The sequence below is a fragment of the Pelmatolapia mariae genome, linkage group LG7 (genome assembly GCF_036321145.2).
Source record: "Pelmatolapia mariae isolate MD_Pm_ZW linkage group LG7, Pm_UMD_F_2, whole genome shotgun sequence".
Taxonomy (NCBI): domain Eukaryota; kingdom Metazoa; phylum Chordata; class Actinopteri; order Cichliformes; family Cichlidae; genus Pelmatolapia; species Pelmatolapia mariae.
The window spans coordinates 43,090,490-43,114,482 of NC_086233.1; the positions used below are offsets into that span (position 1 = coordinate 43,090,490).

The 23,993-nt window shown below is 40.3% G+C and overlaps 1 protein-coding gene across 3 annotated transcripts in view; it reads left to right on the forward strand.

Moving 5' to 3' along the window:
• Positions 1-23,993, forward strand: part of ppip5k1b (diphosphoinositol pentakisphosphate kinase 1b) — a 47,725-nt gene that overhangs the window by 12,862 nt on the left and 10,870 nt on the right. Inside the window, exons 3-27 of one of the 3 annotated variants that reach the window (XM_063479184.1) lie at positions 191-386; positions 2,048-2,138; positions 2,753-2,838; positions 3,092-3,246; positions 3,388-3,489; positions 3,637-3,798; positions 4,500-4,621; positions 4,791-4,892; positions 5,381-5,467; positions 6,220-6,295; positions 6,620-6,729; positions 9,545-9,630; positions 9,912-10,037; positions 13,246-13,367; positions 13,817-13,999; positions 14,243-14,384; positions 15,203-15,426; positions 15,703-15,830; positions 15,955-16,069; positions 16,399-16,506; positions 16,622-16,738; positions 16,930-17,070; positions 17,260-17,368; positions 20,239-20,391; positions 22,125-22,187. In XM_063479184.1, coding sequence (XP_063335254.1) covers positions 191-386; positions 2,048-2,138; positions 2,753-2,838; positions 3,092-3,246; positions 3,388-3,489; positions 3,637-3,798; positions 4,500-4,621; positions 4,791-4,892; positions 5,381-5,467; positions 6,220-6,295; positions 6,620-6,729; positions 9,545-9,630; positions 9,912-10,037; positions 13,246-13,367; positions 13,817-13,999; positions 14,243-14,384; positions 15,203-15,426; positions 15,703-15,830; positions 15,955-16,069; positions 16,399-16,506; positions 16,622-16,738; positions 16,930-17,070; positions 17,260-17,368; positions 20,239-20,391; positions 22,125-22,187 — 3,106 coding nt within the window. The remainder of the gene's footprint in view (positions 1-190; positions 387-2,047; positions 2,139-2,752; positions 2,839-3,091; positions 3,247-3,387; positions 3,490-3,636; positions 3,799-4,499; positions 4,622-4,790; positions 4,893-5,380; positions 5,468-6,219; positions 6,296-6,619; positions 6,730-9,544; positions 9,631-9,911; positions 10,038-13,245; positions 13,368-13,816; positions 14,000-14,242; positions 14,385-15,202; positions 15,427-15,702; positions 15,831-15,954; positions 16,070-16,398; positions 16,507-16,621; positions 16,739-16,929; positions 17,071-17,259; positions 17,369-20,238; positions 20,392-22,124; positions 22,188-23,993) is intronic. The other 2 variants (XM_063479185.1, XM_063479186.1) reach the window with 2 other exon arrangements.

A 23,993-nucleotide genomic window follows, 5' to 3' on the forward strand; every position in this document is an offset into this window, starting at 1 on the left:
GTATTACCTTAAGCTGCAGATGTTTATTCCTACTCTGCCCACTTTGCTGCTGTGATAATGTGAATTACCCAACTGTGAAAGTAATAAAGCCCATCTTTACACTGCCCAGCCACTCAGACATGTTGTCAGGGTCAACTGAATCTTGTCTTCTCTAGCTTAACCTTCTCTGCCCTCTTCCTTGCTCCACCAGCCCTCAGAGCGACAGATTGTGGTCGGCATATGTGCGATGACAAAGAAATCCAAATCCAAGCCCATGACTCAGATCTTGGAGCGCCTTTGTAAGTTTGACTACATTGATGTGGTCATCTTTCCTGAGGAGGTCATCCTGGAGGAGCCTGTGGAGAAATGGCCCCTCTGTGATTGCCTCATCTCCTTCCACTCCAAAGGTAAAAATTGCAAACCGAAGCATCTGTTGCATGAGGAGAAATGCGAAGGTGGGAGGGAGACATGACTGGGGTTTTAGGGTTGAAACCTTACCTGGTTTAAGTTAGATTTGGAACACTATTTTTATTTGTTTACTTTTTGTGATTCATGTTTTATTTTTCATTTTTTTGTGCCATAAAGAGATCATATAGCAAGTACAGTAAAATAGTGCAACAGTAATAATTAAAAGGACTTTCTCACCATTCTGACAGAGTTTGACTTGTGAGAAACAGTAATGTGGATCCTGTATACTTCTCATTATTTTCTGTCACACATGAAATGTGACAGTGGCATTTTTCCTAAGTTTTCAGACTTAGCATCTGAGCTAAGACTTAGCATCAGACTCCGCACTCATTTAGATCAAATGCTCTGCTTGATCTAAATGAGTGCAGATATCCTTAATGTGCTCATCCCAGGCACATAGCCCTTTTTTTGTATTTGTGTTATTTTTCCCCTCAGACTCAGATCCATCTATGTGTGAATGAGTCATGTTAGTTTCACGTAGGATCCTTTTTTTTTTTGATTACATTTTTAGTTTCGTAGCATGCTTCTGAGCACATGAGAATGCATTATGAGGCCCGTGTTATTATTTTTGCAGGTGTGTCTCCACTGCAGACTGTAAATACCTGTTTATTAATTATTTATTTTGACCACCTCACATGCTCAAGTTCACATTTATGACAGCAGACTTTCTGTTGATGAAATGTATTTGTTTTTTTTTCATCTGCATCTTTTCATAGTGGTGTCTGATGAAAAAATAAACTTTGAAGGGTGTTTCAGGTGCATATTTTTATGATGTGGGGAAAAAAAAGGCAATATACAGCGCCTCTCCATATTCTGCCATTTCTTACAAACTTTCCTGGGGAAAACTCTACGGAAGAGGATTAGGGCCACTGGAAAGAAAAAAAAAAGAATTCTGACTTTTTTCTCAGAATTCTGAGATTAAAGTCAGAATTCTGACTTTTTTCTCAGAATTCTGACTTTAATCTCAGAATTCTGACTTTTTTTCTCAGAATTCTGAGATTAAAGTCAGAATTCTGAGAAAAAAGTCAGAATTCTTTTTTTTTTTTTCTTTCCAGTGGCCCTAATCCTCTTCCGTAAAACTCAGATGAGTACCTACATTAAAAATCAGGAGGAAAACACAACTTTCATTTGTATTGCCCAAAGTAATTTCTGCTCTTCCAGATTTTTGAAGAATTTCATCCCGTCACATGTTGATCACATCTTCAAAAAGCAGGTTGAACATGGCCCTGCTAAATTATACCAACTTCATAACACAGAAAGCATCAAACATCTTTATATATTTTTAAGTGCTGAGGCCATTAAAATACATCATTTTGCTCCTGGGTGTCAGAGGGTTTCAGTGATGACTGTTTAAAACTTCAACAAACTGTAAATGCTTTTAAACATTTCCTGATTAAAAATTGATGCTCATTTTGGAATTGAAGTAAAAACATTTCCAACATTTGCATCTAGGAGATGTTCAGTTTTGTTGATCTCTTATATGACGACTCATACACTGTTGTATATCCAGAGTTTTCAAAGCATAAAAAAATCACGATTACTGTATTATTTTTAAATGCTGGTCCAGCTTGTACTGATGAAGATATGTTTTACTTTTTAGGTTTCCCTCTGGACAAAGCAGTGGAATATGCCAAACTCAGGAATCCACTGCTCATCAATGATCTCAACATGCAGTATTTCATTCAGGATAGGTACGTCTGAGCACACATGGACAGCTGAAGGTTATCACAATGTAAAAACATAACTAGCTAGTTTTAAAATTAGGCCTCAACTGTGTGGCCCCCAGTGAGATGGTGGCCACACAGCTGAGGCAGCTGTGCTAAAAGGGTCCTCTTAAAATATCAGTTTAACTCTTAAAAGTGCATTTATCAGATGCTGTTGGATTTTCCAGAATGTATTTAAAAAAACAAACTCACTGTTTTGCTTGGAAGAGTTTTGATGTCAGTGAAGCTTGAAGGGTGAGCTCATTCATTGGAGCGGTTTGCAGGAGAGATGGGAATCATTTTCAAACATTTGCATTGCTCTCTGCCACGGTCCTCATGCAAACCTCCACACCTCTAACACCGGCTTTTGCTTGCCAAAAGGAAATTCTAAATGTGAAATTCTTTCATGAATCTGATTTGTTTGCATCTTTGTTTGTTTTTTTTCCTGGATAATCAGAGCAGCGAGAGGTTGTGTGATGTAAACAACATTGCTATTTTCACATGTACCGCATATTCCCTCCAACTTGCCCAGCTCTTGTAATACATACACTGCACAAATGGCCACATTAAATAAACTGTGACGTTTGTTCGTTCCATGTCAGGAGGGAAGTGTATCGGATCCTGCAGGAGGAGGGCATCGACCTGCCTCGTTACGCTGTGCTGAACCGAGACCCTGACAATCCTGAAGGTGGGCTTTTACTTTTTGTTAAATAAATATTTTCATTTCAACAGAATAAACACAAGATAACATGGTAAATCTCAAATGTGGTGATTTCTGCTACCGAATATCACATAGAAAACATCAGTAATCTAATTAACTGCCATCTTTAAGCAAAACTAATTTCATTCCATATGCAAACATCAATGCTGTAGATTTTTCTGTATGTTTTAACTATTTCCTAGCAACCTGAATTTAAAAGCTTAAGTCTTGCCCTGTGCAGAGTGTAACCTGGTGGAGGGGGAGGACCAAGTTGAGGTGAATGGGGAGGTGTTCCATAAACCCTTTGTGGAGAAACCAGTGTGCGCAGAGGACCATAACGTCTACATCTATTACCCAACATCTGCCGGAGGAGGAAGCCAAAGACTCTTCAGAAAGGTACCTGTTTATCACTGAAGCTGATAAAATACCATGTTTTTGTTATGACAATTAGCTTAACATGCTGAACATTAAATGTGGCCATATGTTTATTTTTGGGGTTTTTTTCTTCTTCTGTGTTTTTCTCTCTCTTTGCTGTAGATAGGGAGCCGTAGTAGTGTGTACTCCCCAGAAAGCAGTGTACGAAAGACTGGCTCTTATATCTACGAGGAGTTCATGCCGACGGATGGCACTGATGTAAAGGTACCGTTCATAGTTATTTGAGGTTTATACATTGTTGAACTGATGTGGTGCGAGCTACCATATTGGTCAAGAATAGACAAATGAAATAAAGTAATTTCATCTGCTCTGAGACGTCTTCTGAGTCATTGGCTCTGTGCTGCTTCTTAGGTTTATACAGTGGGCCCGGACTATGCTCACGCTGAGGCCAGGAAGTCTCCAGCACTGGATGGGAAGGTAGAGAGGGACAGCGAGGGGAAGGAGATCCGCTACCCAGTCATGCTGACCGCCATGGAGAAACTGGTGGCCCGCAAGGTCTGCCTGGCATTCAAGGTAAAAGACTCGCACAAGCACACCATGTGTGAATGTAGTGAGTGTTCACTGTGAGTCGTGTAACCGCCGTGGTCTCGTGGTCCCTTTCTTGTTATTTTTACTGCTTCCTGTGCCTCGAGTGGCCAAAGACTGTACACCTGTTTATGTAACCCTTGTAGAGTCTCCAGATGTGGAGAAAACTGAGTGAAAGGTGAAACTACTTAGATTTTTTTTTTTTTGAATAAATGAAAGGAACTAAAATCACTTTTTCAGTACACAGTGTAGTAACCAGCAGAGAGGATTTCTGCTGCTGACTCTTCTAACACCTACAATTCATCTTATACGACTCATAAATAGAAGAAACTCCTCCACTCTGAACAAAGTAAAACACATGACTGCAGCAGTAGGCAACAAAAAATGTATTACTGCTAAGAAATGTAATGTTATTTGGAGAAATGTAGCATTTTGTTCCCGATAATGAAATCTTAAAACAGCTTCTCAGTTGCTCTATTTTCTATCCAGTGGAAAACAACACATACGCACATTCTTTATGTCAAATGTCACCAAATTAATTAAAATGTAAAGTAGGATTTTTTTTAATTTTTTTTTTATATAATCCTACTTCACCTGTTTAGTTGTTTGAATGTGTTTTCTGCTCTGCGGCTAACTACATTCTCATGCACTGTGAACTGGCTTTAATGCTTTTGCTTGTGTGATTATAGCAAACAGTGTGTGGGTTCGACCTGCTCAGAGCCAATGGCCATTCGTTTGTCTGTGACGTTAACGGCTTCAGCTTTGTCAAAAACTCCATGAAATACTACGACGACTGTGCCAAAGTCCTGGGGTAGGTGTCGCTGCTATACTGTGTTAAACACTGGACTGTGATTTTCTAGATGGACATGCTCAATTTCAAACAGCCGTGGATTGTTTAGCACAAGGAAGAGCTGATGGAATGAGCTTTGCTTCGCATTTAGTCATTTTGTTTGTTTTTCTGCTTTTCTCGACATCTCCAGGAATATGGTAATGAGGGAGTTAGCCCCCCAGCTCCACATCCCCTGGTCCATCCCCATGGAGGCTGAAGACATCCCCATCGTCCCAACAACCTCAGGAACCATGTACGTACTGAAAAACGAAATATTAACTAATTCTGAGGAAAGATGTTGTTGAGCAGGCCACTGTGTGTACTACACGTCTTTGTCTTATAAATTCCTTAAATGATTTTTTTTTTTTTTAATTAAGGGTCATGTTAAAATATTTTTGCACTTAAAAATATTTTTAAGTGCAAAAATAATGAAAACATAAATTAGTTTTTTATTTTATTTCATTAAAATTTTTTGTTGCCTAGTACTACATGGGATAAATAAGTTCCATTTCTCATGTCTCGTTTTAGCCTTCACTTAAAATTATTCCCAGATGGGATTATGCAAAATCCTCAAAGGATTCCCAGAATTATTCTTAAGAAAAAAAAGGTAGTTATGGGAAAATGACACAACACATTAACAGATGGTTGCTTGGGTCCACTGAGATCCCAAACTCAGTTTAGCGTCAGTTTGAAGTCTCTGGTGTGTCTTGCTCATTTTGCCTCATTTTTTTATTTCTTCAGGATGGAGCTGCGCTGTGTTATCGCCATTATCCGACACGGAGACCGCACGCCAAAGCAAAAGATGAAAATGGAAGTCCGCCATCCTCTGTGAGTCGCTCAGATTAAGCCTTGAGATGCCTTCCTTGTTCCCTGTTCATACAACTTAATGCTTGGTTTTGTTTTTTTAAAGTACAAAAATTTATAATAAAGTTCTGTATATGTGGAAAAATAAACAAGACAAGGGAAAACATTTGTTTTTGTACTGGATATATTCCCCATCCCATAATTTACTCATGAGCGTGTCCATATATACATAATTTAACATGAAAAAAGTAAACCTTGTGTTGTTAAGAGATAACAGATGCAGCTCACTATCATGAGTAAATCATAGTATAGAAACATCTATTTACAGGATTTACAAGAAGCATAATTTATTAAAGAGAATGTGGAAACAATTAGATTTATTTTCCACAGAATGAAATGAACGCATTTAGAGGATGACATTTGATGACCTTCCCCCTCCTGTACCCATAATGATAATAATGATGCCCATAATAGATATTAATATAGATATGGTTTGATGATTAGTCAGAGTAGTTTCCAGGTTTCTCCATGGGTGGCTGCATAGGCAGAGACCACCCTCACTAGCTTATGATGCTCACTCAGTCATTTTATTTTATAAGCCTGAAAGACTTCCCGAAGCATTGCTCTGAGTAGACTTTCAAGGAGTAATATAGAAGAGAACAGATGGTAACAACAACTTTATAAGCTACCTCACAAAATTAATGATAAACATTTAACATAGATGTTTTGTTTTTTAATTATGTTCTGATTTTTTTCCTCTGCTTATCCTTCACCAGATTCTTTGAACTGTTTGAAAAGTACGGAGGATATAAAACAGGAAAGCTAAAACTCAAAAAACCAAAGCAGCTGCAGGTGAGAGACAACACTAATAATCTCCTGCTTCTTTTTTCCCAGGCTGTCTCTTATTTGCATATTTGGGTTTTCTTTTGTTTTTGTTTTTTTGACTGATTATGACTGAATCCTTTAAGAATAATAAAGTACTTTTAAACATTCCCACATATTAAGCGTTATCATTATCATGGACCACAAACCTTCATTGTCTTGTTGTCTAAATATTTACACTCAACTGTCTAAATCCCGTCTTGCACACTGCGTTCATGCCATCACTGCGTGCAGCTCAAGCTCCAATATTTCACCAGCACTCGAGTTTAAAGGTAAAAACCTCTGTGCTTCCAGGAAGTGCTGGACATCGCTCGCCTGCTCCTGGTCGAACTGGGTCAGCATACTGACTGTGAGATTGAGGAGAAGAAATCCAAACTGGAGCAGCTTAAGACTGTTCTGGAAATGTGAGTGACATTTCACCTGGGAAACAAACACACACACATATCATCACTCATCACCCTCCTGTTTCCTGTCATCTCAGTCATCAGCAGATCAGCAGACTTTCTCATACTCACAAACAGACACCTTCACCATGAAGACGCTTCCTCCCTCTTGGCTTGTCTTTAACTGCGTTATCTTTTCTTCCCTCCTCTATCCCTCTTTCCCACCCACCCATCCTTCCCTTCTTCACCCATCTGTTCTCTCAAAAGGGAATCCAGCTTGAATGACAATCAGTACGCACCCTCTCCCTTCTCACTTGTAAAGGATGAGGTTTTACTGGCCTCCTTTTCTTTAGCCAACCTAGACTGTGTGTACAAAATATTAGAAATATTACAGATCTTTTTATGTTTCAGGCAGACCAAAACTCTGTGAAACTTTTTTTCCCCCCCAGATTTCACTGATCAAAACTGTAAAGGAAGCAGAAGATGGATTAGTTATTGCATCTTAAGATTAGGCATTTGGAAGATATTTCTAATGTTTTGTACACTAACTGTAGACTTAATTTCCATTAAAATTCATTCATTTGTAGCTATTAACACCAGACACATACACAGTCAAATGTCTCTGATTATTTCACTGTGTTTCTGTGTGTGTAAATCAGCGTGTGTGTGGTGCTACTTCGTGTGCATGCTTTCCTCACCACCTATCAGCTACACTCTAAACCTCCTAATGTCTTCCTTCCTTCCACCTCAGATCTGCATTCTGGTAATTTGATGGCGCTGTACTCTGCACAGGAGCACATTAAAAATCATTAGAAAGACAGGGACGGTCAAATTTGCAAGAAAAGCACCGTTCAAACTACTGGCTGTTTAAATGCAGTGACATCACCATTTTTAAGCCTCAGCGGTAACATTTTGCCTGACGCTATGTTTGTTTTTTGAAGCCAGAGGTTACCACATTTGGATGAGAGGGTGAAGTACTCAGTTATCCAATAACACTAGCTAGCTTGATTGGCAAGCTGCATTCGTAAACTGTGCGAGTGCAATGCAAAGATGCACACATGTGCAAATTAGTTTTTAGTAACAGTCTAATAAAATGCTAGAATTTCACTCAAGAAGACTGGAGCACAGTCTTAGACAGACAGTACCACACAGCAGGGTTTATCATTTTTCAGATGATTCCATTAAAAGCGCTCCAGAAAGCACCACCGACGCTAAGACGGCAGGGTGGTCCATTTCAGTGTCTCCAATTAGTTTAGCTGAGACTTGGTAGACGCCAGTCGACTATAGCGCCACATGTCGGCACATTTGCCAGTTGTCAGCCACACCCATGTTTCCAGTAACAAGGTTGTTTTAAAGAAATTCACCAACTGTAGAGTTGTTAGGAAATCTGTTGTGACGATTCTGAGGCCAGGACTATAGTGTTTTCTGGCAGGCTGTGAAGCTGTGCATTTTATGTCAACTAATTTTACATCATGGGCCACATATGGCCCAGCTTGATGCTAAGTGGGCCAGACCAGTGAAACACCCTTTTCTGCTGGTGTAAGGAAGTTTAACTACACATTTAATTCATTAGGCATTTAATTATAAGAACAAGAAGTGCAGTCTCAACAATACGTTTTAGTTTTTCTACAGGATAAAGACATCTGCTGTAGTACGTGAAAGAAATCTATCAGCACTCTTTGGGCTTGGACTATTTGGACTGTAAGAAATTAATGTGGAGGATTAAATGTCTCCTAGCTCATTTGCCCAGACTGTCCTGTTTTTGTTAATAGACAGAAAATGTCCTGTTTTTTTGTTTGTTTGTTTTGTTTTGTTATTTTGGGGGAGGGGGGGGGCTTTCTCTCAGTTAATTGTTTGTTTATTAATTACTTATTTACTTTGGCGTCGTATGAATGGCAGTAGAGGAGGTCTTTTACGGCTTTTTTACTAATGAGGTTATAAAAACGCAGTTAAAACTCCAAATTTTATACTCTCCTTTATCCATCCACTGGGCCAGACTGGAACCTTTTGATGGGCCGATTCTGGCCTCCAGACCTTATGTTTGACACCCCTGTACTAGAGGAACTGCAGTTTTTGACTTTTGATGAATGAATATAAAATTAAACTGTCAGTGAAGTAGAGAGGAAAGCCAGCTCATGTACCGCCACAGTGACCAAGCGTTGCATAGCAAGGCCCTTAAGTCTGAAGGGCATCTATACGCGTGCTGTGAGCTTATGCAGTAGTGTAAGCATTCAATGCGCTATCCTGCTTTTTGAATCTAAAAAAACTTAAACTGTGATCATGTTGCTTCCATTAAGACACAGAGCTAGGGAGCTGGCCACTTTAACATCATGTGGAGCTATGCAGATGAGACCAAACCATGTTTCCTCATTCCTATAGGCGTCTGCACCTGCTTTCCCTTATTTCCTCCCTTAATATTTATAGACTTTGTTGCATCCTCCGATACTGCGTCCTAATCCAATAAGCCCCACCTGTCTGATTGTTCTGGGTGGTCCTTTTGCTCCTGCTCACATTCTCATGTGCTTACACACAGATACACAATTACAAAGAACTGCAGTAAATATTTACCTCCAAAGTGACTGAAACAACTGCTAATAGTAGTGCTTACTGTAGCAGAGTGTATGATCGTTGTGTCATTGAAAGTTGTTGCCTTGGTCTTATCTCTCTTAAGCTCGTCTTGTCATAAACATGGAATGAAAGTCAGACGTGTGTTTGCTGCTAAACATTTGGACGAAACTCTTGGATTTGAGATGAAATCTATTCGACTGTCTCACCGCGTACATATGAAACTTTGTTGTGTTTGCTTGATGGTGTGTGTGTTCATCCCCCCCACCAGGTATGGTCATTTCTCAGGTATCAACAGGAAAGTCCAGCTCACCTACCTGCGGAATGGCAAACCTAAAGCATCCAGTGAGGAAGAAGGTATCGTACTGAGACACTGATTGTTGTGTGTGCTGGGTCACAGAGATAAATTATATGTAAACAAATACACACAAATGGTGATTGGAAGTGAATGTCAGTGTAATCAGTCATCCCTTACTATCTGTGTTTTGGAGCCTCGCCTTCAGTGTTTTGGTTGCACCTCACCATGGACAACATTATTTGTCAGTATGGCTACAGAAAACGTTTTGAGTTTTGATTATTTATATAAAGGAAAATCAAATGTTAAAATTCCAAAGGTAACTTTCTGCTTCTTGTTTCAGATTCTAAGAAGGATGGCCCATCTCTGCTGCTGGTGTTGAAGTGGGGTGGGGAGCTGACGCCTGCAGGCCGGGTTCAGGCTGAGGAGCTGGGCAGGGCTTTTCGCTGCATGTACCCCGGAGGTCAAGGTACCAGCCAGACACATGCTCTAGCCTATAAGATGTAGTTACAACGGCTCTCACGCCTTCTGCTCTGGTGTCAGTTTTCAGTCCTCCTTTGTAGATTCTAAAAACGGCACCATTTGCAGTGCCAACACATGATCGGAGTCATACATGCACTGTGTGAAAAGAGGTCAGGCAGAAACGGCTATGTTAGAGTTGACAAGCCAGATTTTCAGGCTTCCAGCTGCCACTGCACTCTTTTTATCCCACTCATTGTCGTTTGTGGCTGCGATGATGTAGAAAGATTGCTGACTCACTGTTGCCAAGAGCAGGAACTTTAAAGTGTTACTCAACAACAATTTATTATTATAGTGTGGGACATCTTAGATTGTAGTAATAAAAATAAAAAACATTAGAAAGGCTACTCGTAGAAAATCTCTTAGGTTTACTGAAAAGTAAACTGAGGAGTTGCATACACAGCATCTGTAAATAAAAATTACTGATGCCTAAAGTAATGATGGACTGCACATTTTTCTTCTTGGCGCAGCCCTTTAGCTCATCTGCTGTCTGAAACAAACTGTTTTAGACGGCAGTAAACTTTAAGTAAACTTTGCTGTGATTGGTCTGGCCTTGCAAGAAAAAGGTGTAAACAATGGGGGGGTGGGGCTTCTGTGCTCACAATCAAAGCTGTCCCAAAGTCGATCAAATTAAAAATTTCACTGTTGTCAATATCGTACAGAACAAACACCGGAAAATGTTTGGCCAGGTTTAGTATGAACAGCCAGCGCTGTAACAGTGAGACAGAAGATAAGGAAAACAATGATAGGGATGAAGGACTTTGGTGACCTAGTTACACTGTTTATATATAAAAAGTAAGATAAAATGATTGTTCCATTTAAAAGAAATTAATTAAAGTTTAAAGAAATCCATTGCAGTTAATTGGTAGTAAAATAATCTTTAGTTTCAGGTTGAAAAATTAATGAGCCTAATCTTGCCACTTCAGTACAATCACTCATGTCTTGCAGACACCTTCTGAGGACATTAAGTCACATTTTTACCTCAAGGCTTTAAAACTGTTTGAACAAACTGCTGCTCCATAACAGAGTGAACTCTCTCTGTTGATGAAGATCACGTGGTCTGCACCACAATAAGCAGGAATTATGACCTGGATTTAAGAGTATACTGTCAACACCGGCTTAAACAGTCTGATGTGAAAGGTTGTTGAGATTAAACAAAGATGCTGAGCTGCAACTCTGGTGAAGGCTAAGAGTATCAGGACAAAAATGAGAATCAGAGGACCTAAACAGAAATGCAGTCAGTGGATGATTTATTAGGTACACATGTAAAATCTAAGCAAATACAGTCATCTGAGCTATAAAATTCATTATTCCACTCATAATAATAACTACTTCTTACTGACACACTCAGAGAGGTATTAATTTGGCTCTATTCATTCCTATAGTGTTGTAGATTCAATTATACTGATTTGTCCCACTCTAATAAAATTCAATAAAGATATAATTTTAATAAAGAAATAATTCACGTAAGACTGCTGTAACCTTACATCGTAGCCATTGTGCTGGATTGAATGTTCAAAAACCAGGAAGTGTAGCCTCAAGTGTGGGGGGGGAAAAAAGAACTGCTTACACATTTTTTTAAAGTACTGATTTAAATTCATGACATTCAATTTTTTTTCCTATTTTTTTTTAAACAGTAACAGTACCTAAGCTGAAAATGCTGCTCGCACTGCCACCTAGAGGCTGTACCAAGTTGTCCTGCAGTTAGGTGTGGCCTCATCTGAGAACACCCAAAATGGGTTTTGTTCAAAGTGTTTTAAAACAGAAAAGCAGCTTTAATTTTTCTCTGTTCAGATTGAGCAGTAAGAAGCTTCTCTCGACATTATTTCCTGTAGGGTCTTAAAATTAACAATAGTGCCATTTAGTCATCACCTGTCCTACTTAAAGGTTTGTTTTGTGGTGCATGCAAAACTCAAACTATAAAGAAAACCAACCTGAAGCAGAACTAAAAGTAGACCTTGTGTTGCTTCTTTTTTTATCTATAAAAAGAAGACAATTGTCTCATCCCAGCCACTGTTTTCAATCCTTTCTTTCTCTCCACCACAAGTTTTCTCGATTAACTCTGCTCTTCTCTGTTGTTGTTGCTCTATGTAAACTACTAGCCGGTAATCGCCGGTCCCTTGGCTGCGATTCCCCTATTGGCTTTGGTAAGAGAAGGGTTTCCTGGATATCACCGCTCTTCCGCTCCTCTGTCATTCTGAGCGTTTGTCGCTCCGTCCACTAACGTGGTCTGCTCTCTCCTCATATCATCATGATTTTGGTTAATTTCACATGGCGACTAGTCCTGTTTTGTATCAGATTGCTGTGGACTGCTTTATTTTGTGTCGATGTGTTTCCAAGATGATCCTCCAATGTAGACATTGTTTAGATCACTTGCCCGTACATATGCGGGCAGCTAAAGTGACTGGAGCTTTTCTTTTTCAAAGCTAACGTGCATCATCTCACACTAATCCTACTGCATTTTTTTTCACAAGTTGTTGAAATGTTGTTTGATAAAACCTATCTATTTTGGCCTGTGTTAAGCTTTAAACAAGGATATGCCTTCATCACGTCCCAGATTTGCTGTTCTCTGTCAAATGAGGCATGGCGATGCAGTGTCAGGCTACCTGCAGAAGAGAAATGCATGAAGCATCAGTGTGATTTGATCTGTAGCGTTAGTTTGCATCCATCCCCTACATTAACATGGCATACTGGGAATGTTAAAAGACTTGGTCTGTTTTCAAAGAGAGGTAATCTAGGATATTTAATCTCATCTGCAGGGGAGTTATTGTCACAAATTTTGGGGAGACTACTAAAACTTCAGTTCACTTCACTTTCACTTCATTTTATTTTCAGCTTAAACAACAACATTTAAGTTCACATTTAAGTGAAACAAACCCTATTAAAATCTGACAAGCCGATGCATTTGAACTGAAAGTGATGTTGCACTCGCACATGTGCTGTACTGGCCCGTTGTGCAATATTTGATGGAAATCTTTGCTACTATTGGGTACAATCAAAACTAAAATTTGTTTTTCTCTATTCTTTCAACTACCTCACCTACTCAGTCGTTTCTTAAAAAAAGAAAAGGAAAGGGAAAAAATGTGTTGTACTGTACATCTGAGTGCTGTAATCATGCCAGTTAACTGTGGCGCTCCACTCTGTGTTCAATTCTACAGGTGACTATGCCGGGTTTCCTGGCTGTGGCCTCCTGCGCCTGCACAGCACTTACCGCCATGACCTGAAGATATACGCCTCTGACGAAGGAAGGGTGCAGATGACGGCTGCTGCTTTTGCCAAGGTAACTATGTCACTGTATTGGAAGACTAAACTCTTCATATAAATGTTACTTTAGTACTTAAGCGATTCTGATGGAGCTTGAGGAGAGCATTTAAAACAGCTTTGCATGAACAAGACCCACTTGTTTGCCATAAATTGGAGCCGCTTGGCTTGCTTTTCTGGCCAGTGTGGAATTTATGTTCCCACTGCTCAATATTAAACACAGAAGTGTGATGGCTGTAAAACAGCTAACTGATCATCTGCAGAGGAATGGTCTGTTTGAAGAGTTTGAGACAGGTTGAGAATTTCCCAAAAATAGAAACAACATTAGTTAAGGTTATGAATGACAAGACAAGCGTAGTGATGAGAGTGGACTCATCTACCTTGTTTGCTTTGGGTTACTCGTCATGACTTAACCCTCACATATTTATGTTATTTTTTAACCATTTCAAATCTGATGCATGTCTGCAGGGTCTGCTGGCTCTAGAAGGGGAGCTTACGCCCATCCTGGTTCAAATGGTAAAGAGTGCCAACATGAACGGACTGCTGGACAGTGACAGCGATTCTCTGACTGACTGCCAGCAGAAAGTGAAAGCCAGGCTGCACGAGATCATGCAAAAGGACCAGGACTTTACAGAGCAGGACTACCAAAAGGTGTTGTCACACATGGAATTGCTCAATTAGTGATAAGCTGTATGGTGCAATTTCTTGTTTGCAAGTAAAGTCTCCAGTTAGTTTAAACAGTTAAATGTGCCTCTTAATCCAGATAAGATTTGGATTATCCAAAGAATTTTGCAACTGCTCATACATATATTGACAGTCTATTCTGGCATAATCTCTTGCATGGTGTTTGGCAGAACATGTTATCTATTTACTTCTGCTTCTATCGTGTCCCAGTTGGCTCCGACTGGCAGTCCGTCGCTGGTGAACTCCATGAAGGTCATAGAGAATCCAGTCAAAACCTGTGACAAGGTTTATGCCCTCATCCAGAGCCTTACATCGCAGATCCGAAAGAGACTAGAGGACCCCAAGTCTGCAGGTACTGAGAACCGCTTTTAAAATGTTTTACTGTTTTTAAAGCCTCAGTATTTATTTTAGTCACCAGGTGTTACGTATGAATAAGACTGATGCAGAAAAGCTTGTAACTGTAGTGTATATATGGACAAGTTCAAAATTGATCCACCCCTCATTTCTTTATATTCTGGTAGGAAAATTGGAACCATGTGGGGTTATTTATTGAAACATGAGGTAACATAAATATAAATGTAGTATAAAAGGAAAAAAAACAGATTTTGTACAATTCTAACTAGTTCTGTTAGCCAGCTTTCTTGTCATTTCTTTAAGTAGTCTTCAGGAATAGTTCTCCAGGCTTCTTCAAGGACATTCAAAGCTCTTTTTTGGATGTTGGCTGCTTTTTGTTCTGTTCTCTGATAAGATGATCCCGCCCTGCTCAGTAGTGTGTTTTTGTTTTTTGTTTGTTTTTTTCTATCCAGTTATGCTTCTATTACATCGGCAGTGTGATTCCCATGGTTTCATGCTGAATAGTGAAGCCGTTGCGAATAAAACGCTTTCCGTGTGGTTTTGCATGGTTAATCAAAATCTGAGGGTGTTTTTTCTGTATTCATGATTTTAACAAGATCTCTGACACCAGTGACTGAAATCCATCTCCAGCCATGACAGAGCCTCCACCCTGTTGTACAGGTGGCTGTAGAATGTCAATGTCCCAAGAAGAAATGTGTAAAAACCTTCAGAAAGCTGGAGAATTAATGTTCAAGAACCTTTTTAAAAATCTTTTATATTTAGGGTTTTTTAACAATGATAAAATTAGTCACTGTATTTTAAATTTTTTTTCTCCAGACCTACAGCTTTACCACAGCGAGACGTTGGAGTTGATGCTACAGCGGTGGTCTAAGCTGGAGAGAGACTTCCGCATGAAGAATGGGCGCTACGACATCAGCAAGATCCCGGATATCTACGACTGCATCAAATATGACCTTCAGCATAATGCCTCTCTTGACCTGGAGGACACGCGGGAACTTTTCAGACTGTCCCGTGCTCTGGCTGACATAGTCATACCACAAGTAAATCACATCAGTGTCTTTAATTTAGTCCAAGTGCTGCCCAGCACTTATTTTTAAATTTTGCACAAATTTGGCATTAGTAATGAGTGATGTAGCAACATTATTCCAATGGCGCATTTAAAATGTCATGCTTTAGTCAGAAACCTTACCAGCAAGAGCAGGGTTCAAATCAACCCTCTATTCATTAACATGTCTTCTGAATTAAAGTGCCTTGTCACAAATAACATGTAAAAACATGGTATTTTAATGGATCGCCCTCTTGTTCATTGACATCAGGAGTATGGCATCAACAGAGCAGAGAAATTGGACATCGCCCAGGCTTATTGTGTTCCCCTGATGAAGAAAATCCAGCTGGACCTGCAAAGGACCCATGAGGACGAGGCTGTCAACAAGTTGCACCCTCTGTGAGAATGCAGAACACCACTGAAGCGCACAAACATGTTTATAAGCCACATGCATACATGTATTAACAAGTATTACAGGTGTTGTGTTACTCACTTGTGTCTCTTCCTCCGCCCTGGTGTTCAGGTATTCTCGGGGTGTCATGTCTCCTGGGCGTCACGTCCGCACACGCCTCTACTTCACGAGCGAGAGCCACGTTCACTCCCTGCTCAGCATCTTCCGCTACGGAGGCCTGCTGAATGTATGCAGTGGTTTTGTCACCTTTGACTTTTTGATTTTCTGCAGGTGTGAATGTGCACATTCACAGGGCGAATTGCCAGAACAGAGCTTTTGTAGCGTTGCACTTATTGCAGACAGGTATTCCTTCCAAGACAGAAGGCTTTTTGAAGATGACTTCAGTAACTTGTTCTAATAAAACTAAGCTGAACTGTAGTTCTAAGTTAATAGAACGCTTATGTCTAAATTAGACTGTAGAACTGATGTTTACCTTGCCCTTGCATGAATTTTCACACATCCGTGGTGTTTCACTCATTGGCTTTAATTTTACATCTGCTTGTCTTTGCACATCAGGAGGAGAAGGACCAGCAGTGGAAGCAAGCAATGGACTACCTGAGCGCTGTGACTGAACTCAACTATATGACACAGATAGTCATCATGCTGTACGAAGACAACAACAAGGTGGGCAGGATGAAATGAAACGCATACCTCCTCCTCCAAACTGCAGCTTCCTTTGCAGGATTGCAGGCTCCTTTACGCAGCCTCCTTTGTATATTTGTGTCTGTGTGCTGAGCAGGACCCCTCCTCAGAGGAGCGCTTCCATGTGGAGCTTCACTTCAGTCCAGGAGTAAAAGGATGTGAAGATGAAGAGACTATTCCTCTTGGATTCGGCTTCCGGCCGGCCTCCTCAGAGGTGTGTGACCATACCGCACTCATATTGCTGGTTGAAAATTGTCTAAAAATGTGAAAAATTTCAGTTTCAAACCAGACAAGAGGCCATTTAAGGTTTAAAAAATAAAAAGCTCCCTTGTAGTTGTGTGTCAACATCAGGTGTGTTTTGTTGATCAGAAATATCAGTCACTTCTTTCTTCTCTGACCAATCAGAATGAAGACAAGAAGCCTAATCAGGGCAGTCTGGAGGACCTTTCTCAGGATGAGCCGGACCAGGCACTTCAAGTCTCTGATCCAATCAACATTCAGCGAAGGTCTCCCATGATTCGGAACCGCAAGACGGGCTCCATGGAGGTACCAGACTGCCAGAGTTCAGTGTTAAAATGACAAAATGTGGTCTGGGTGTGAAGTAGCTCTTTTAACACTTTTGCCTGTCATTTTAAAAGTGCGACAATGCTCTTGAAGCAACCATTAAACATCAGGTCCCTGAATAATATGTTGAGGATATCAGTATTAATCCCTGGTCTCTTTGGCCCCACTCAGGTCCTCTCTGAAACCTCCCCCACCCATTCCACCAAAGGCTGCACATCCCATCGACTCTTCATATCCTGCTCACGCCAGTCTCCTGAGATCAAACCAGCCAGTGGCTTAGGTAGGCATCTAATTTTTGGAGCGAATGTGGGAGAATGTGTGTTTTCGCTGTGTTCATATCTGCGTTCATGGCCTCACCGCTCATTCATTTCCAGCCGTCATCACTGCGCCTCCTCTTCATCACGAGCTGCGGCTGTGACTTTTTTCCCCTCTTCACCCTCCCACTTTTCCATTTCACTTTCAGTCTGTCCCTCGTTTCTTTCACATAGCTTCCACCCCAGCTTAGTTTAGCTTAGCGGCAGCCGAACAGGATCAGAATCCAAACTATGCTGGCCAGAGGTCAGCGGGAAAGAGTCATGTTCACAGCCAACTGCAGGATCACTGCGTCATATGGTGATCAAAGACGTGTTCCTCTCCCCTCTAGGTGATAAGGTGACAACACGGTGGACATGCTTTACCTGTGTGTATATAATTTAATTTCATATTTCAAAGGTGCTCACAGATGCTAATACCTTCATAGTCAAACAAAACCAGACTCTCTAGTTACTAATGTTTGCCTTTTCTTTGTTTAATGTCAGTATAACTGATATTGACTTGACTAACTTAAACTAATATAATTAGTAAAGATTATTAATATTTCAGAAGTGACTTGGAGACTCAGAGACTCAATAACTCAAATCCCTGCTCCAAATAATGAGGTCAGCATATGTGCTGATAATCCAAAGTTCAGGTGTTTGTGAATAGCAGCCAATCAGAAGAAGCCTGGCTGAAAGGGAAGGAGAAGGGAGCAAAAAAACCAAAAACTAAACTAAACCAAAACTTTTTGTTTAAAACGGTGGATAAACTGAGGAGCTGGACCGAGGACCAGTATAAGATAAATGATTATTTTTAACAGTGAATTATACAAAGCATCTCTAGTAGAGACCAAGAATAAAAATAAAAATACTGGTGACCACCAGTTCTACCCCTCAGCCTCCTGGTAGACACAGCTGTGGTATTAATTTCAAAATCCTACGGCGATGCCTGCCCAGCAGGATTAAGCCAAAACCCCATCCGCCGTATGCAGCTGTGGGGTAAAAAGGTTTAGCTGGAACTGAGCATATAGTAACAGGTCACCTTTGAGTATACACCTATTCTCAGCTGTTCACGAGACCAGTTTGCTGCATTTATTTTTTCGGATCAAGTTTGATTTATTTATTTTTTTTTCAAATCTTCACATGTGAATAATCAGATCTGACCAATGCATTTAGCTGCATTTGGCAAATGTGTGCTCGAAGCTCAAAACTCAAGACAGTATTGAATTATACAAAATATAAAATTAGCAAAATAATACTATTTTAAGCTGTGAAATTTTCCGTGCTGTTGCCTTGTTGTGAGAAATGGATGAATCCACAATCTCAATTTCTTCCTTTTCTCACCAAGTTGGCATCCAAAAAATTTGTAATTGAATTTCATGTTGGGGTTTTTTTTTGCAATGGGCTCGGTGCGTAAAGGCCTTAATTGTGCAACATTAGCATCAAAAGATGTCAGAACAGAGGAAATGTTATTATATTGCCAGAAACTGAATTTGCTGTAAGCTCACACAATTGAAACAAATGCAGATAATAATATTACAAGTATTTGACATGTTGCGCTGTTGTAACCACTTCAGATATCAGGTTATCCTGCTAAAGAATACATCTGATTTAAAAGAAAAGCGTCTTCATTAACATTAGCTGTCCCTATATAAATAAGTTACATGTTCCTGTTTGGTAACTCCTTCAACTAGAGAAAATTGCCCTCACAAATTCTTAAAAATCTACTCTAAATATTATTAGTCTTATAACAAAACATTTTTGGTCCCATACATAAAGTTAGATATCAATGTAGGTCCCTTTGACCTCTTTAAATTGTTCCAAATCAGACCGCTCTGGGTCCATGAATGTAGTTTAACCTCAGCCTAAATAAAGGGACTTTTGAAGGGCATGCAACATCCAACAACCTGCTAACATGGTGACACTTACAAGCATGACATGCTTCCATCTAAATAAAGACGTGTGGAGAAAACCATAAAACCAACAATGTGAGGAGAGAGTGGAGTCGTGGTGTGGAAAAAAACAAGAGATCGAAAGCTTTCAAAGACTAGCGTACATCAACCTGCGTCACTTCTTACTGCTGGATATCACCAGGGAATGAGTGATGGTCCTTTAAAAATCCTTATTGTTTTAAATGTCACATCGCTACAGTAGGTTAACGTGCCCCTTTCTGTATAATGCACCGATCGTCGTGCTGCTCGGTGCTTAATTATCACGTTTGAAAGCAGCAGTTGGCTTTATGTCCACGTTATATTAATGTTTTAAACCCTCTCTGAGTGGAGCCATTCAGTTTGTTGTGTGCTACGTTGCTGAGGTCACAGTTCTCCATCAGCACACTAATGCTCCGTCAACACAACGCTTAGTTGGTGTTTCAAATATTTAGATAAAATATTCATTTAAAGTGTTTGGAAATTGAATTTGTCGTACGAATATGAGGATTAGTTTGTTTTATTCGTGTACAGCAAGTCTCAGCCTGCTTGATATGCTATTGTGACGGTTGCATAGGAAACCCACGTTCTGTGCATGTGCACACATCACTCACACAAGGGTCTTACAGACTGAGTCACTGTTCTGAAAAACCTTAAAGCTTGCGTGTCATCTAGGTATTTTTTTCCTTCTATTATAAACTTTATCAAATCTATATAATAAATATCTGTGCAAGATTTTTTTTCTTTAGTGTTTACAGGTTGTTCATACAGGTAAACTCATTTTTCCCAAAGCACAAACACACTCTTGGGCCACACCATTTAGTGTGTAATTTAAAAAAAAAAAAAAAAAAATTCTCACCCTTCACATGTCCACTTCACCCATCCCTTCACCTCTCCCCCCACACTCCCACGGCTCCTCCTCCACACAGGCTCGCTCTGCTCTGGCCTCTTCAGTGCCTCAGCCCTCGGGGTGTCCTGTAGCGCCCCCAACCTTCGGGACTACGTCCGCACACACCACCGTCACCACCACCCGAAGCCTCCTCTGTCCCCCGGCAGTTTGCCGTGCAAGAGTGGCATGTTTGGTACGTTCACCACGCTCTCTGTCCTCTCGCATGGAGCTGGCCTTTTCATCTGTATCCATTTGAAAAGCTTTTTTTTTTCCCTGGCTTTGAAAAGTCTTGTTTTTTTTCCTTCCTACTTTATGTTTTTTTGCTCCTAAATTCATCTTATTGATTTTTGGGGACATTTTTTTCCCTTCAGATCAAAACAAATCAGAAGCTGCAATACATTGCATCATTTCTCCTAATGATTTTTGCCCTGCAAGAATGGGCAGCAAGGGCACTGATTTGACAGCAGAGGGATTGGCTGTGTAGTAAATGCTGAGCATGCAGGCTGGAATACAATTAATACTTTTCCACATCAACTTGACCGCTAACCGATCAACCCGCTCTCCTCTCGGATTCAAGTGTTTTGTCTCTCTGTGCATGTTGTGGTAACATATCCTCTTTATTTCACAATCCTTCGTGAAGTGAAGTAGTGTGTCTATAAGCCAAAAGCCTGGCTTTTTTTTTCATATTAATCACAATTTACGGTAATCCTTACATTAAGAAACTCAGCCTGTTATTTGGAACAGATATAAGACCCAGTAATCCACCTTAAAATAATCCCTTTTCCCTGAGTCTGGTAATGGCGGTAATGGTAAGTGAAAGAAAGCTGTTTTCACAGCCACCAGGGGTCCTTGCAGCAGGTTTAATTACCACAAACATCTGGAATGGATAGATTTCTCATGGTTGCAGCTGGTTAAGCACACAAATTTGTTTAGTGCTTCCCGAATATGAATGTGACTCATCTACAGGTGACGTCATCATTTTCCTATTAGGTGTATTTATGCATATGGATCCGAACTGCAGGGATTTTTTTTTTCTCCACTGCAGCTTTTTAAACACAGCAAGCTGAGCCGGTCAGTTCATCCACTTGGTGTCACTCTGACTGCAGAGCTACTGGCAGATGCTTTACTTTCTCAGCTCTGTTGCATCAGGCCTATGTGCTGCTGTCTGAAAGACAGGTCGGGGTCTGGACCTGACGTCAGTGCAGTTCGTTTAAAGAAAAAAAGAACAGGGCAACAAGAGATGGGTTTATTGCTGGAAAGGTGAAAGGAAGTGCACACCTCAGATCTGAAGATGGCCTGCAGTGTCAGTGGTAAGTGCACTTCAGAGAGGCGGTTCCCAACCTTTATTTTACAGCTTTTCGAAATGCCTCTCATCATGTTTTAAATTTGCTCCTTTGAATGGATTCTTACCTGACATAAAAGTGGGTTTTCTTCTTTCGTAAACAGTATATTACATGCATAAGCTCTACAGAGCTTTATTTCACCTGTCAGCTCAGGTTTTTTTTCTGTTTTATTTTTCCCAGTCTGCAGCTTTACTGCGTTAGTAAAAACTACGTTACACCAACGCATTGAATGTGATCAACAGCCAGTAGTAGTCAGGCTGGAGGAAAAAGGAGATGTGTTCCTGTCGGTGACATTTAGATCAGCACACTTCTTACGTCCGTTGTTTACTCCACCCACTCCACAGCAGCCTTAGCACTCAGTCTCCACTCTGTTCATTCAAAGATGACCCTCCTTTTCACACAGCTCTGTTGGCAGACAGACACTGATGAATCGACAGGCCAACTCTCCTAATCTGTTTTCTCCTTCTTTTTCTTTTTTTTTTTTTTCCCTTCCCCCCCCTCTCGTGTTCAAACACACAGACTCACAAGCAGACTCAGATCCCAGCTGCCCCAGTAATGCCAGTTACTTTTCTTATCTCCTCAGAGCTGTTCTCTATGCCGGCAGTAAAGAGATTTTCTGTGTCGTATGCCAGGCATCCGACTAACGGTATGTCTGCCTTTTTTTTTCGACACTCCTCCAGTTCTCCTCTTATCTTGCATGACCGTTTTGTGGGAAAACATTTTCTATGTTTTCTGTTTTGGGAGGTGTGACGTGTGGCTACATTACTTACATCATCTCAGATTTTTTGTTTAATTTTTTTTTGTTTCTCTTCCAGCGCACATCTTCGGTGTTTGGGTTTTGTTTTGTTTTTTACTTGTGTTGTCAGCCCTTCACCTCTAACATCACCTGCTCTGCCTGCAAGTGTTTTCATCTCCAATCCTGCTGTTCACAGGATGGTTAGCTATGTGGAATATATCGTCTTCCTTAGATATATCTCCACGGCCAGATAATCAATGCACATAAAAAAAATTAAAAAATCCTCACTGGCGTATGCACTGTTGATTCTAAAATAATTTATTTGATAAATGTCTGGGTTTTTGCTATAAATGCCAAATAAAACGTTAAATAGGTGTTTCTCTTGTTTTAGTTTAACCCCAGTTTAACCACACACATACTTACAGTGATGTCACAGTGTACTGACCACACACATACTAGATGTCCACATCACTGATGCAGGGTCATAAATTCTAAATAAAATCTGGACCAAGCCATTTTAGGTAGGGCATCTGTTAATCAGGGGGTCTGTGGTTCAATCCCTGGCTCGTCCCGTGTGTGTGTGTGGGTGTGGGTGTGTGTGTGTGTGTGTGTGTTCGTTCGTGTGTGAGAGACAGAGAGACAGTTGCAGAAAAGCGATGTGTGAACGTGTGATATTTGCTTTACCTCGTCACACTTAGTAGTTGATGTACACGTTGCTGCTTTAGTGATTCCATATTTGCCTTTTAGGGTATTTGGGGTTTTATATGAAAAGCTCAGAGACAGCTGATCACATGTTGGCAGTTTGATTAGTGCTGGCTGTACGTCAGCAGAATTGATGTCAGCTGATCCACAGGCTGCTCTCACATGTTGATTCAGAGTGGCTGAAGCGTTGGTGGAATTCACAAATCTCATATGTTGAAACGTGTTTATTTTTATTTATTTATTTATTCTTTTAAAGACAGCTGGAGCCACAGTCATGAGCCTTTCCCTCCAGTTTGCTCTCTTGCTTCTCTCCTGTAGTCACATTTTGATTTATAATAATAGGCACTGATGATCCATTTAAAAAGTGAAAGTTTTCCTTAGATCCACTAACATTGGTGTGATCTGCTTTGTTACAGGTATTTGCTTTCAATAAATATTATTCTTATATTTTATTTACAGTTGTCCAAGTTCAGTTTTGAACAGCCACCTGCGTTAATGCTCATCAAGCTGCTGTTTGTTATATATATTATTATTTATCTAAGGACATTCCTCACTTTATCAATGATGAATTATCTGTTGTTATGATGCAAAGTGGAGAAAAGGGCAATCACAGCTGTGTTTTTTTTCTGAATCATAACCATGTTGATGGGTAAAATATTGTAGATAAAGTAACGTGTGCTGTACACATATTCTCATTTGCTTGGTCACTCAAATGGCACTAGAGGTGAAATTGTTCTCATTTGGTCGTTTTGATGTGAAAGCCAGGTGGGATTAACCAGCCGGGGAGCGATGTCGGGCAAAAATTGAGCTGAAGAATGGGTCAGTAATGAACTTGCATTCATCAGGTTCACACAAACACATGTTTGAGGGTCTGTGGTGTCCTGTTAACTGTTCCATTTGTAAATATGCAAATGTCTGGTCTTTTATTGCAGATTGAAAGCTCATGCTGCTTTCTGATGATGGGATTGAGTGGTGCATACAAACAAGTTAGGAATGAGTCACCATTAGCCAACT